The sequence below is a fragment of the Vombatus ursinus genome, unplaced genomic scaffold (assembly GCF_900497805.2).
Source record: "Vombatus ursinus unplaced genomic scaffold, bare-nosed wombat genome assembly UNPS02014870.1, whole genome shotgun sequence".
NCBI lineage: Eukaryota > Metazoa > Chordata > Mammalia > Diprotodontia > Vombatidae > Vombatus > Vombatus ursinus.
This window is the reverse complement of record NW_020954648.1, coordinates 5065629-5079500: the sequence shown is the minus strand read 5'-3', so window position 1 is coordinate 5079500 and position 13872 is coordinate 5065629. Positions and strand designations below refer to the sequence as shown.

The following is a 13872-nucleotide window of genomic DNA, read 5'->3' as shown; positions in this document are numbered from 1 at the left end:
GTGGGGAAGGGGGAGGGAAAGGAGGAGGAAGGGGGTCGAGTACCTGTGGAAGGAGGGGGCCAGCACATAGTTCAAGGACACCTGGGGGTCGGAGACAGAGAAATGAGAGCAGGAGGAGGAACGGGCCAGCAACATGATGGCCTTGCTGGAACCAAGAGGAAGAGCGCTCGGGAGGGGCAGACAGGTGGGGTCTGGACATGAACACAAACAAGACAGTTTAGGCGACTTGTGGGAGCCAGAGACAGACACGAGGGGGACACAGTGGGTAGTTGGAGTGTGGTAAAGATCTTCTATCTTAGTGCTGGAAGTCTCAAGCCAAGTGTGGCAGTGGTTCTCTCCCTGTGTGTCTGTTCTACTTTCTCTTGGAGGGTTGGGATTTTTTTATTTGCTTGTTTGTTTGTTTGTTTTGGTAGGGGTGGTGAGGTGGGAGGTCAGAGCTCAGAGCCAAGGAGCAGGAGCAGAAAGAGAGAGAGAGCATAGTACTGTATGGTCAAGTTAACATAGGTGTTTCTTTTGGAATATGGATTTCTTTCAGAATTCTTTATGTAAAGTCATATTTGTGTAATGCAGTTTTATGTAAAGTGTCTGTATATTTACACATTTCTTTTCTCCTCCCTTTCTTAAAAGAATATTGTTCTCATTGTGATGTCTTTCTATAGAAGCGGTAATGGGAAAGAAGCTGCTTCTGTAACTCTTTCAGGTGATGATCAGGTGTGATCCTTTTACGTTATTCAGAAAGCAGAAGCATTGTCTCGGGAGTTTAACTGTCACTTTACCTCCCCAGATAGAAGAATTAAGATGAAGCATGGTAGTGTGGTGTAGTGGATAGTGCTGGATTTGAAATCAGCAACATGGTAGTTCAGTCCATTATCCCTGTGATCCTGGGCAAGTTACTCTGAGCCTCAGGCAGCTCCAAACCTTATCTACTAGTTTGTGGATTGGTGGCTGTCTGTATTAGGGGAGGATTTCACATACTGATGAAATCTCAGATCTTTAAATATGTGTGTTACTTAGTGAGCTTTCCATAGTATCTGTCAGATTAAAAAGGTTTGAGGTTTTAGTTTGTTGTCAAGGTGAGGTTATTTATATAACTTACATTCTGTAAGTCTTACTCAGTTGTTCTCCATTCCACACATGCACCTATCTATGTATGTGTTCTGTATCCCGGTTACTCTGGACTGTATCCTAGATGAAAGGTTTTATTTTTCTGCTCAGAAAGCTTTGTAAGGGGATGTGGTTTCCTCTCCATTGGGAAAGAGATGTATAGCAGATCTAAGGTGGAGCTAAGACCCTTTGCTTTCAGCTTCGTATCTCTAGCAGACCATGCTAACAGTTTTCCCAGGACTGTTTCCACTCAGCCCCTCCATGTATTCCTCTTGATGATTGTTATATACCTTCTAGCTCATAAGGATGAATAGCACTAGGACTTGGATCTTGGTTCTCCTAACACCCCATCTCCTGTGTGCAGATAGAAGAGTACTATCTTTACCCATTTGCAGTTGAAGGAATAAAGAAAGATGGTGATTTGTGCAAGTTGTGAAATCTGGTGGCAGAGCTTAGACTAGAAGCCAGGTTTCTTGTTGCCAAGGTACTGGTACCATAACTAACTAGTTAGTTCAACAACTAACAAGCGTTAAGCGTGTCTTTGAATTCTGTCCCTTCATGTGCTTAAGGTGGAAAACAGTTCTCTCCTCTTCCATAGCCTGTGGGCAGTGGGAAATAGCCCATTGGTACTATGCTCTTGCAGTGAGGAGTGAAGTCAGCAGGTCTGGAACTTGTATAGATAGCTGATGAAATAATGATGATAATAATAGTTAGCATCTATAAAACTTTAAGGTTTGCAAAGCACTTTACATGTGTTCTCATTCAGTCCTTACAAAGACCCTGTGAGGGTAGGTGCTATTGTTCTCTCTGTTTTACAGATGAGGAAAGAGACCAAGAGAGGTTACGTAACTTAGCATAGGGTCACATAGCTAGTAAATGTCTGAGGCTGAATTTGAACTTAGGTCTTCTTCACCCCAAGTCCAGAGCTCTTTCCACCCTCTACCTAGTATTGTCATTGAATTGGCTCATTAAAGGGATCAACTGGAAGATGACTGCTATTGAGCCTGACAAGGTATAAGCACGAGTTAATAACCATTCACCCTGCCTCTCCACTGCCAGAAATTGGGCTGGTTCTAACTCAGTTCTGGGGCTGCAGTTCTAGTTGGAGGTTTCCTCAGGTTTCATTGCTTCTAGGTTTTGTTCTGCTTGGGGATGAGGGAAAAGTGAAAGAACTGAAATATTGAACCTGCATTTGAGCACGCTTGAATATGAAGTATAGTGGCAGGTTCCATTTACTGGATATTAGTGGGATATTTCATTTACTGGACTATTGACTATCTCCCTCTTAAGAATACACTCTCTTGCCCTGTTCTTGAGGGACATGTTCACATCACATACTTCATTGTTTTCTCTCCAGTTCACATACTCTGATCCTTTCCCTACCCCAAGTGTAGGAAAATCAGGGGAAAATATTTCTTTGTGTAATTTCTTCTTTTTTCCCATCCATTCTGTTGAAATGGTAACCATGACTCTTCTCTATTTCTGTTAATGCCACCACCACCCTCCCAGTCTTAAAATCTGGGTGTTACTTTTGATTCTTCTTGACCTCCCACATCTAAACTACTTGCCAACTTCTTTCCATTTCACCTTGACGGTATCACTTAAGTCTTTCTGCTCCCATTTGAAAAAAATCTCATTTGTCTTAGTTTATCTGTAGCTAAGAAAATAGCATAGTGGGGAGAGCGTTAGCCTGGCGAAGTTGTAGGAGATCTTGCCTCTGAGGGAGATTATTTGTTTGATCTGGGTTGAGTCAACTAAGTCTCAGGCCACTTGTTAACCCTTACCTACCAATTTATTATAATGTGTATTGGTGTTCCACTGACAAACCATGGATCCTTCGTGCATCTAGTCAAGTGGATGTGTCATCTTGAGAAGAATAGGGTCATGTGTTTCCATTCTACAACTCCACTTTAGGTTAACCCTCCTATCACACCCAGTGTGTAAGCATCCTGGTTCAGACTCTCATCACCTTCCTGTTCTATAACCTTATACTTGGACTTCCTACCTATAGTTTCCTCCCTTTCCAATCTACACTATACATACTGCTGGTTCGCATTGTCTTAAGGGGCTCACTGCTCTGCCCTAACTCTTTTGTGACTTCCCATTACCTACTTAATAAAATACATACTCCCTAACACTGGCATTCAAGGTTCTCTGCAATCTGACTTTAAAAGCCACCTTTTCCAGGCAACTGAACTGCTCATTTCCCATTCTTGTTCTTCATTCTCCTGTCTCCACCCTTTCTTCAAGAACCTCCCTAATGAAGCCTTCGTTTTTTGATTCCCCCACTAGCTTCCCTCAAATATCTCGTGGCATTTTTTTTTTTTGTGGTGGGAGGACCTCTTTTTGCACTTCAAAATTTTGCCTTGTATTATAGTCACTAGTGTATCTACCTTATCTCCCTCCCCACTCCCCCTTTATTAAATTTGTAAGCGCCTTGTGAGCAAGGGCTGCATTGTTTTTCATATTTGTATCTCAGTGCCTTGCACATAGTAAAACCTTAATAAACAAATTGAATATGTTGAATTATGTGGCTGATACCTACCAGTGGCTTCATAGCACACTGAAGCATGGCAGCTTCCAGGTAAGTGTATTGAAATTCTTTGCCTCACCTAAGAAGCTTAATCCTGAGGGGAGTTTTGTGTTCTGGTTCAATGAGAAACAAAAATGTTTTGTTTAGTAAACACAAAGTTAGTCCCATTTATATGCACCAATGTTAAGAATTGCTTCTGTTCCTTGAGGTACTATTCTATTCCATCAGGAATTAGAAAGCATCTCCTCCCTCAGAGGCAACTAGGTGGTGCAGTGGATAGAGCACTGGGCTTAGAGGCAGGATGTCCTGAGTTCAGATTTGGCCTCAGACTCTTACTAGCTGTGTGACCCTGGGCAAGTCACTTAACCTCTGCCTTAGTTTCGTCAACTGTAAAATGTGGATAGTAACATCATCTGCCTCCCAGGGTTGCTGTGAGGATGAAATGAGACCATATTTGTAAAGATACTATCTAAATGCTTTTCTCCTTCTACCTCTCCCCCTTCCCCTTATTTCACACCATAGTTGCTTCTGTGATGCCTTTGGAACTGTTTCCCTGGCCAAGGTATTCTTCAACCCAGGGAAAAATCTGAAATTTGAGGGGCAGCTATAGGTGGCGCAGTGGATAGAGCACCAGCCCTGAAGTCAGGAGGACTTGAGTTCAAATCTGGCCTCAGACTAACACTTGACACTTACTAGCTGTGTGACCCTGGGCAAGTCACTTAACCCCAATTGCCAAAAAAAAAAAACCAAAACTGAAATTTGTACAGTGGTTTGCCCTATGAAGTTTAAAACATGGTGGCCAACAGGAGACTGGTAGGATAGAAAGTAAGGCCAATGACTTGCAATTCCAATGTCTAGGGCCCTTTGAAGAGCAGTTTGTACGCCTGGCTCCTTCCTTGTCTTTTGCATGTTTAAGTTACAACCCTGGAACTTAAAAAGAAGAGGTTGGGGAATCTAAGATATAAAATAATTTAATGGCTTTGAAACTGTCCTCACACATGGACAACACGATACCTGACATACTAACAATAATCATGAAATCTCTGGTGGTTTGCTATTCATTTCACTACAAGGCAGAGGTAGAACACAGGGTATCCAGTGCTCATAATTTGCCTCTTATCCTCCCCCATTTTAGAGGGAACATCAGGAAGAAATTATGAGATAAATTGATGATGAAATTTATAATTTAATAAAGTTTAGTAAAAATTGTTGTTTGTCCTTCGTTCTTGGAGAGGATCATGACATCAGGAAGGTGATACCATGACTTGCAAGTGAACTGGATTTAAGTGAGGGAGGGCTGTGCAAAGTCACCAGCCTCACTTCTCTGGAGCCATCTGGGTTCAGTGGCAAGATATAAATCAGGGTGACTGGAGAGTTGAACATTTTTTCCATCTAATTTCTCTATAGCATAGAGAATAGAAAAGAATATACTTTATAATTTTAAAGTGTGGCATGATTGGCACGTTAGAAAATACTTTAAAGTTAGATTTTTGTAGGGCATTTTGTGGTTGTATTTCTAAGGTTTCCTATGGTTTTTGCTTTTATTTTTAAAAATCCTTTTTGAGTAAAGGAATAAAAAACCCCTGAATTCTGATATTTATTCAGCCAATGTTAACTGAATACCTACTATGTTCAATTATTGGATGGTGGTAGTGGTGGAAAGGATATAAAAAAGAATATGGTGGCAACCAACATTCTATTAGGAAAGATAAGATTTATACGAATACATGTAGTAGAAGTTAGTATTTTGTTAGTGTCATATAAGGGGTATTTATAGTTAAGTCATGTCTGACTCTGTGACCCCATTTGGGGTTTTCTTGTAAATTGAGGCCAAATCTTGGGATGTGTTGAATACCATGCCAAGGAGTTTGGATCTATATTTGGTTAGTCAACGTTTGGCAAACCACTGAAGGTTTCTGAGGGGAGTGACAGCCAAAAGAAAAGTACTTTCGATATTCTAAGGCTAAGTAGATTTGCATGATGATTGTCCAATGTTAGCGGGTGGCCTAGTACTGGGGTTGTTGGCATGAAGTTCACTGCACCCTACAAGATTCTAGCCAGTGATACCAATGTGTGAACACTGACTATGGGACAGATGCCCCTGCCCCCCCCACTGCCCTTTCCTTGTCACTCTTCCGCTTGCAAAATTTTGCTTTTCTCTAACCCTTCCCCACTTTTTTTTGAGGGGGGGGCGGGAAACAGACCCAGACCACACTAACCAAGCTGGCCACGCCCCCCTTTTCAGCCTGTTGGTAGAGAACAGGTAGCCTTCCTTAGATTACGAGTTTATTAGAATGATAGCAGGCTTCATTTTTCAGTTGGCTGTATAGAGTCGTTTTGGGGGAGGCACTTTTTGTGAGGTTCTTAGAAACAGCAAAAGGTTTCCGCGAGCTCTCCTGGCATTCTCTTCTCACTCCCCAGCGCAGAGTTCAAGCCCGTGCTTTCTACCCCAAGGTTGCCCTACGCGCAGCCCTCGAATGAGAAGCGGTGTGGAGTGGGGCCCAGGACGCTCAGAGGACGAGGGCTGCCCCGACCACACCGAAAGGGAACTGGGAGAGATTTAGCACAATCCAAATACGACAGCACAGACAGAAGGTGACCACGTCACTTTCTAAGTCAGCGTGCGGCCCGCAAGGATCCACAGGTGTCTGTCTGCGTTTAACACCCCCGGTGTGGGGGAAGGTGAGACACATTAGGCGCCTCCAACTCGAGACTTTTAACCTGGACTCGGGGCCTCACTAGCTAAATTCAACCCCACCGAGGCGGAAGGCCCGCCCCTTCACGCCCGTTTCAGCGGTGCGGAAGCCCGGGGGGACGGGGGAGAGGGGAAGTGGGCGTGGCTCCCAGAAGTCGGCGCGGTGGGAGGGGGGGAAGGGAGCCTGCGGAAGCCGCACGGCCTCGTGCCCGCCAGCAGGGGGCGCCCCGTCCTCAGCGTCCGGAAGTGGCGGCCGCCTGCTCCTCTGGGCGGAGCCGGGACCTGGACCCGGGACCTAGAGCCTAGAGATGGAGGAGGCGCGGGTCTGGGCGACGGTCCCAAGCCCATGACGGTAAAGGAGAGCGGGTGCGGAGCTTGGGGCCAGGCTGAGGCCCCGAGCCCGAGGAGCGAGGGGAGGTGTCGGAGGAGGGCCTGGGCTAAGCCCGCCCCGGCCTCGGGGAAGGGGCGGAAGAGACTGGAGAAGGCCTGAAAGGCGGAGGAGGCGCTGCCGTCCGTGCTGGCCGTTCGGTCCGGGGCTCTCTGGGTGACCCCTGCCCGGCACTCAGCCCGCTCGGAGCCTCTGTTAACTCCTCCGTCCGAACAGGAGACCCCATGACCATGAGGAGGGGTGGTGGGCTGGACGGCTGGACGGCTTCCAAGGGCCTTTCCGGGTTCCCGTGATACGTGACGGGAGGGGAAGCCAGAGGTCGTAGGTCAGAGGCCCCCTGTGACCCCTGTGCCCCCGTGACCTCAGGTTAGCCGCCTTACCGCCCCGAGACCCGATTCCCTCTCCTGTAACACCGACGGGGCCGGAGTCGTAGATGCCTTCAGAGTCCCCCGGTCTTCAGAGGGGCGGTAGACCGGGGCATGAGGGACAGTGGGTGGATGAAAGTGACGCGGTGTCTTCCCCAGAAAGGCGCGTCATCCTATTGAGGTTTAGGGGTGCTGGCACCCCAAAGTCACGTGGCACGGGTCCTGCAGGCCCCGGTGTATTCGACCCAATCCTTCTTTAAGCAAAATTCAAGGTTTATTAAAGATCCGCCATATTGGCCAGACCCTTAAGGAATCTAAGCATTTGTGACGCTGGGGTTGACCAGTAGGCTTGGGCAAGTCTCAGCCCCTGGCTAGACTTTAAGAATCTTAGCATCTTAACGGAGACAAGATGGGCCTCATATACAGAAAGACTGTGGGAGGGATCTAGGAGTGGCTGAGTAGTTTGGCATGACTGGAGGAGGGGTCTGGGAGAAGAGGTATGTTGATGGGAGTGACCAGTAACCTGGGGTGACTGGAGGAGAGTCTAGGGAGGATCTTGATGGGAGTGACTGGGAGGTGGAGAATGGGGTCTAGATAGGATCTAGGGTGGCAAGTGGCTGGAGGCCATGGGCAGGTAATAGACAGTGGAGGGCTGGGCTAGATTAAGGGTAATGAAGAATTGGGAGATGGGGCATAGGCTACTTTAGGGGATTACTGGGATGATGCCAAGACTTGACCACGTGGGAGAAAACTCAAGGAGAGTTAGGGGGAAGGTTTCCCAGGGCCCATAACATCAATCCTACATTTTCAGCACCTGCTGTGCGTTGGGTGCTGTTAGGTCTGTATGGGATTCTAGGAGAATAAGATGGGCTTTTGGGGAGCTTGTGTCTAGTGGGGGAGATGAGGCAGATAGACACGTCAGGCTGCATATATACCACATACCCAGTGTGGTGCAGCCAGTATATACAACAAGAATTAGGTGAAAGGAATGCTCCCCAGGGGAAGTCAGCTAGCATTTATTAAGCACCTGCTGAGGGCAGGGGGCACTATGCTAAACTCTAGGGAGACAAAAGAAAAGCAAAAACACCATCCCTACCCATATTCTAATTCAATATGCAAATCACTTTGTACATAAAATATTTCTTGTTGTTTAGTCAATCAGTCTTGACTCTTCATGACCCCATTTGGGGTATCCAGAGATACTGGAGGGGTTTGCCATTTCCCTCTCTAGCTCATTTTACAGATAGGGAGCCGAGGTAAACAGGGTTAAGTGACTTGACCAAGGTCACACATCTAGTAAAGTGCCTGAGACAGGATTTAAACTCTGCTCTTTCAGCATTCCATTCACTGTGCCACCTAACTGCCCTTACATTCAAGGTACATAGAAGGTGATCTCAGAGGAAAGTTGTCAGGGGAGGGCAGGGTGTCAAGGGACCAGGGATTGGGAAAGACCTGCAGAAGGTAGGAGTTGAACCGAATCTTGAAGGAAGCCAGGGAAACCTCCAAGAGATGGAAATGAGAATGTTCCAGGCTTGTCAGAGACAGTTTAAAGGAAGGGAATTGGGAGGTGGAGGGCTAGCTAGGATTGTTAGAATTCAATTGAGCAAACTTGTGTGTTTGAGGCATTTTGCTGGGGCTGTGGAGGCTAGGACTTCACTAAGGAGGTAGGACTAAGCCTGGGTCTTAAAAGAGCTACAAGAAGAGATTGAACTCAGTGAACATTTACAGTGCCCATGCTAGCTGGGAGGGTGGAGAGAAAGTTTGGAGCTGCTGGTCTAGTAGGGGCACAAGCAGCTAAGAGACAATAGGACATGATAAAGTCTTTTTAGGAAGAAGAACATGATCATGGGTGTGGAGGCGAGAATGTTGTGTTCTGAGAACAGTCAATAGACCAGTTTGGCTAGATCTGGTGCCTTTAAGCTTTTTTGTTTTAAAGACATAAAACTGATGTGTTTAGGTAAACTAGAAGGAAGTGGGGGGGGGGGACGATTGATGGAACCAAGTTCCAGCCAATAGACGGGATCACTGAACCTCATGCATGAGGCCTGCACACACATATGGGACTGTAACAATAGCAAGATAAGCCAAAATGAAATCTCTTCCATGAAGCCGTTCTTGATACCCTCAGCCAAAGATGATCTTGGAACTCTCTTGTCACTTTGTTTTATATCTCTCTTATGGTGTTTATTTTACTTGGAAGCAGTGTTAGTCAAGACAACAAGCATTTATTCTATGTGTCGGGCACTGTGCTAAGAATACAAACAGATTTGACTTTTGTTACTCCGACAGGGGGTTGGTTTTTGCTACCTTGAAACAGGAAGGCCATCAGTGGGCAGTACCATCACCTGTGACACTGGCTGGGTCCTCAGCGCTCTGCCTGGGAGTCTGGAAAGATGGCAGATGCCCAGCCTGAGAGTAAAAAGAGGGAACTTCCTCCATGGATGATAGCCCGGGTGGATGAGAGGAAATCAGTGCCAATATGGAGGCCAACTAAGAGGAGAAAAACCACAGAGCAGTCAGCAGATGCATCATTGAGGTGAGTTTTTCAGATGGCTGCTACACAGCAGCAAAACCTCTGTGGTCTAGGGCCCTTCTAGTTGTGAGTAAAATGTAACAAAAAGGTAAACTGAGGCATGTTTCTCTGCACAAGATAACATTTTATTCACAGGGCATGAAACATGAGAATAAGATAGGTCAATGTTTGCCTCAGTTTCCAACCAGAGATCCCAAGTAAAAGGACAGCTTTTTTTTTTTTTAATAGGTTTGGGGAGTACAGGGAAAAAAAACAGAACAGGGTAGGTGACATCATAGGGTTGAGGGCAGCGTGATTGTTACATAGCTGAGGCATGAAGAACAACATAATTTGCTGGAAATTTGTAATGAAACTGTACCTTTTGTAATTTCTTATGACACAGTAGTGTTACTTTCTTGTACCATAATTTGTTCACCCATTCCTCAGTTGATGGGCACTCTCTTAGCTTCCAATTCTTTGGATCTTCCTCTTTCTTCATCTATCAGTACTCCCCTATCTAGAAGGGGAGCATTCTTGGGTTGGAAGGAACCTCCAGAATGCTCTTCCATTCCTGAGACACCTATATTCCTATTCAGAAAAACTTCATGGGTAGCAGAGTTCTGGTTCCTTCACAGGATTGCAGAATTTTAGAGATCTCCATGGCCCAAAGCATACCTCCCCCCCCCCCCCAAAAAAAATATTTCCCACTACAACATACCAACAGGTGTTCAGCCTTTTCTTGAAGACTCACAGTGAAGGACTGCATGTTTTCTCCCCCATTAGAATGTCATCTTAGAGAACAAAAGGAAATTCAGGACACCCGGACAAGCAAGATGGACTTGAAATTGATGTCTTGAATTTATCATGTACTTTTTCAAAAGAGCAAACTATTCATAATGAACATTTATGGTTTCAAGTGTAAATCTCTTTTTTCTCTCCTTTCTATATGGAAATGCTTATGTTTACTGGTATTTGTCAAATTCAGAATACCAAAAAATAAAAATTATTTTTAAAAAAGTAAGCTCTTTGAGGGCAGGGGCTGCTTTCTTTGCATCCTCAGTGCTTAGTACAGTTCTTTGCACATCATAAGGACTTAATAAGTGTTTATTGATGGATTGATTGAAAGGGAACCAACTACTTCCCATTCCAGTTGTGAACAGTTCTAATTGTTAGGAAGGTTTCCCTGTCAAGGCTGTGTTTGTCTCTCTGCATTCCCTACCTATTCTGGGGCCAGACAGAACAAGTCGACTCTCTCTTCCATCTGGCCGTCCTTTAAATACTTTGAACTCTTTTTTGATTCTCATCACACACACATATCTTTCTCAAATCAATCCTTCTCTCTCTCTCCTCAAATCAATCTCAGATCTCTCTCTCATCATCTCATCCAAGCTTCTACCAATACTCAGTCACTTCATTCAGAAAACATTTCATTACCATATACTATGTACAAAAACAGTGTGTGACCTGGTGAAGATGTAAAGGTAAATGAGATGTGGTGACTTGCCCTTAGTGCTTTTTAGAGAATCAGCTATCATTTGAAAATGTAGTGAATGCTGATTACAAACCAGGTATCATCCAGGACACATAGTTAGTTGCATTATTTTTAGTTGTTTGAGGGATTTAACATCTCTTGTGTCTGTGTGTCTGTGTCTGTCTGACTGTCTGTCTATCTGTCTTAAGTGAAGGGCATATTATAGGGAAAAGGCAAGGACTAACCAATGGTTTCTCACTTAAATTCCTTCCTCTGACAGTCCTAGGCTTCACATCGTATGTGGAGCAAGCTGTTCAGATCAGAAAGATGTGCATACTCTCATTCTTGGCGGGTAGGGGCTACACCATTCTCAGCTCCAGTTTCCCTTTTGTGTATCCGTCTGGGACTCACTTTGCATCCATCTTTGCCTTTGTTTCTTTCTCTTTCAGTCTTCCCTCTTTACGAACTGTGTACTTCATGAATGAAGCCGAATTGGTGGATGTTGCTCTGGGTATCCTGATTGAGGTAAAGAGTTTTTATTCTGGTGGATCTCCATTTGTATCTTTGTGAACAGAAAACTTCTAAGGGTGGATTTGAGGTCTTTAATGTTTAATATTAATGAAAACAGATATTAGCATTTCAGAGTGCCTCAACATGTTCTAGTTGGGGATTGGGATAAAGAACATTTATTAAGCACCTGTTATGTGCCAGGCACTGTGCTAGGCACTTTACAAATATTATCTTGTTTCATCTTCACAACAACCCTGGGAAGTAGGTGCTGTTATGATCCATTTTATAGCTGGGGAAACTTCGCCAGACAGAAATGAAGTGACTTGCCCAGGGTTGGGCAAGTGTCTCTCTGTTGCTTCATGCAGTCTGTCACCACACTAATCTTTCTCACTAATCTCCTCACCCATACTTTCTTCTGCCTTTCTTCTTTCTGTTTGTGAGACATGGGCTAGGGAGAATATGGATGTGTGTGTGTGCATCTGTGTGGCCTAGCTATTGACTTTGTCTTGGCTATGCTATTTTTGTGTAGGTAGATAGAAAGGAGTGGAAAAGGATTCTACCATTGTGCATGTGGGTGATTTCTTAATGGGCCTACAGTGGACACTTAGCTGCTGTTCCCTTCCCTTCTTGAGTTCCTTTGGAGTTCTTTGGCTCTGCTCATTCAAGAAGGGACCTGCCTAATGAAATTATTTCTTCCTACTTTCCCTTTTTTCTTCTGTTTTGGGGCTAGAAGCTTGACTTCCTGAGCAAAGTCTTTTCCCCAGCCCTCTTCTGTCCCCTCTCTAGTATTGGCTTCTCTCTAGAACTATTCAGAGGTGTGTATGTTGGGGGTGGGGATTGGGTTTGGGGAGGGAATGAAAGGGGAGTGGAGAATAGTGAAGGGGAAAGGAATGACTCATGACCCAGAAATTACCCTAGACCTGTAGGAATTTTGTGTTCTATATAAACAAACTAGGATGTCAGTAAAAATATGGTTATCTTTTTTTCCCCTTCTTCAGTGCCGTAAACAGGAAAAGCCTTTGGAGCACACATTGCTGCTGGGAACTGATAAGGCCCAAACCACACAGCCAGAGTCCCCCTGGGCTTCTGAGAGCAGTAGCAGTGGAGAGGAGGAGGTGAATGATGCCCTTCGCACAAGTCTCTCAGGCAAGCAGGAGTATTCAGCCTCTGGCCACAAGAAGAACTCAGAAGATGAAGAGGATGAGGATGCATTAAAATATGTGAGGGAAATATTTTTCAGTTGAGAAGATAGATGAAAAATTCGGAGAATGTTTTGCTTTGAGTGTGTTGGGATGCTTCCATGCTCGTAGTTGCCAAGTTTAACCAGCAGGGAATGCAGTGCTGCACCCTTGGAGTGAAGCCTCTGCATCCCAGAGCATTAGCCCAGGGTAGTCAAATCAGGGCAGTCCAAACTGGTATTGAATTGATGGTGTAGTAGTGAGCAGTTAAGTGTGTGGCCAGGAAAGTCCTCACAATTATTATGGTGTAGCTTTACTTCAGTGTTAAGCAGTGTTAACCACAGGTCTGTGGTTCTGGAAACTCCATGGTCAGCTTATCCAGAGGGTAATCACATTCTGGGAAAAACTGACTTGCACCAAACACATACAAGACTAATTAATGTGTACCAGAGAGGCAATTTATAATGGACAACGAAGAAGGAGACAGATATACGTGCTAGACAGTTCATATTTTATTATTGATAAGACTCAGAGCTCATGGCTTGACCCTAACTACAAAAGCAGTTACTTCAGGTAGGATGAGAGAAGAGGAAGGGGCCAGGTTAGGTGGCTTATGGCAGTGTGGCACAGTAAGGTGACTTTGTGGAAAAAGGAGGCAAAGACCTACCTATCTCGACCCCTGTGGGGAATCTCCTCATTATCATCAGGGAAAATTTGAAAAATGGGGAGGATATCCCTGCCTGTGTAAGCCTTCCTCCTAGTATTTTTAACCAAAGTCTTTTATATGCACTGGGAAATAAAAAAAATTGACTCATTTTATTGTGGTGATCTGGAACTGAACTCGCAATATCTTTAAGGTATGCCTGTATATAGGATTTCCTAGAAATTATTGACAGTCTTATCAAAAATTTTAGATTCAGAAAAAAATGCTCTGAATCCTGCTGTGTATATTCCTTAGAAAATAATTGCTTCTGTAAGCATATGCTATTTCCAACTCGACTGGCAAAAATCCTCTTGATGGAGTCCACCTTTCCCTACATAAGGCTGGCAGATGTTTTAACAGCATGTGCAGAGAAATAGGTTATGTATTTCCTCCTAACCTGAATAATCAATCAG

General features: G+C 44.7%; 1 protein-coding gene across 2 annotated transcripts; it reads left to right on the top strand.

Annotated features, from left to right (window-relative positions):
• Positions 1-6576: 6576 nt before the first annotated feature.
• CYREN (cell cycle regulator of NHEJ) lies at positions 6577-13573 on the top strand. Of its 2 annotated transcripts, none has more exons than XM_027842323.1 (4): positions 6577-6684; positions 9375-9621; positions 11518-11593; positions 12577-13573. In XM_027842323.1, exons 2-4 carry the CDS (start codon positions 9479-9481, stop codon positions 12820-12822), a joined length of 465 nt encoding a protein of 154 aa, XP_027698124.1. In that variant the 5' UTR covers positions 6577-6684; positions 9375-9478; the 3' UTR covers positions 12823-13573. The 2 variants fall into 2 exon arrangements, with proteins under 2 accessions (XP_027698124.1, XP_027698126.1); XM_027842325.1 differs by lacking the exon at positions 6577-6684 and adding an exon at positions 6848-7086.
• Positions 13574-13872: the final 299 nt, after the last annotated feature.

Coding starts and splice junctions, on each gene's coding strand:
- CYREN (XM_027842323.1), top strand. CDS start 9,479: ATGGCAGATGCCCAGCCTGAGAGTAAAAAGAGGGAACTTCCTCCATGG. Junction 9,622..11,517: donor TCAGCAGATGCATCATTGAG/GTGAGTTTTTCA, acceptor TTTCTCTTTCAG/TCTTCCCTCTTTACGAACTG. Junction 11,594..12,576: donor CTCTGGGTATCCTGATTGAG/GTAAAGAGTTTT, acceptor CCCCTTCTTCAG/TGCCGTAAACAGGAAAAGCC.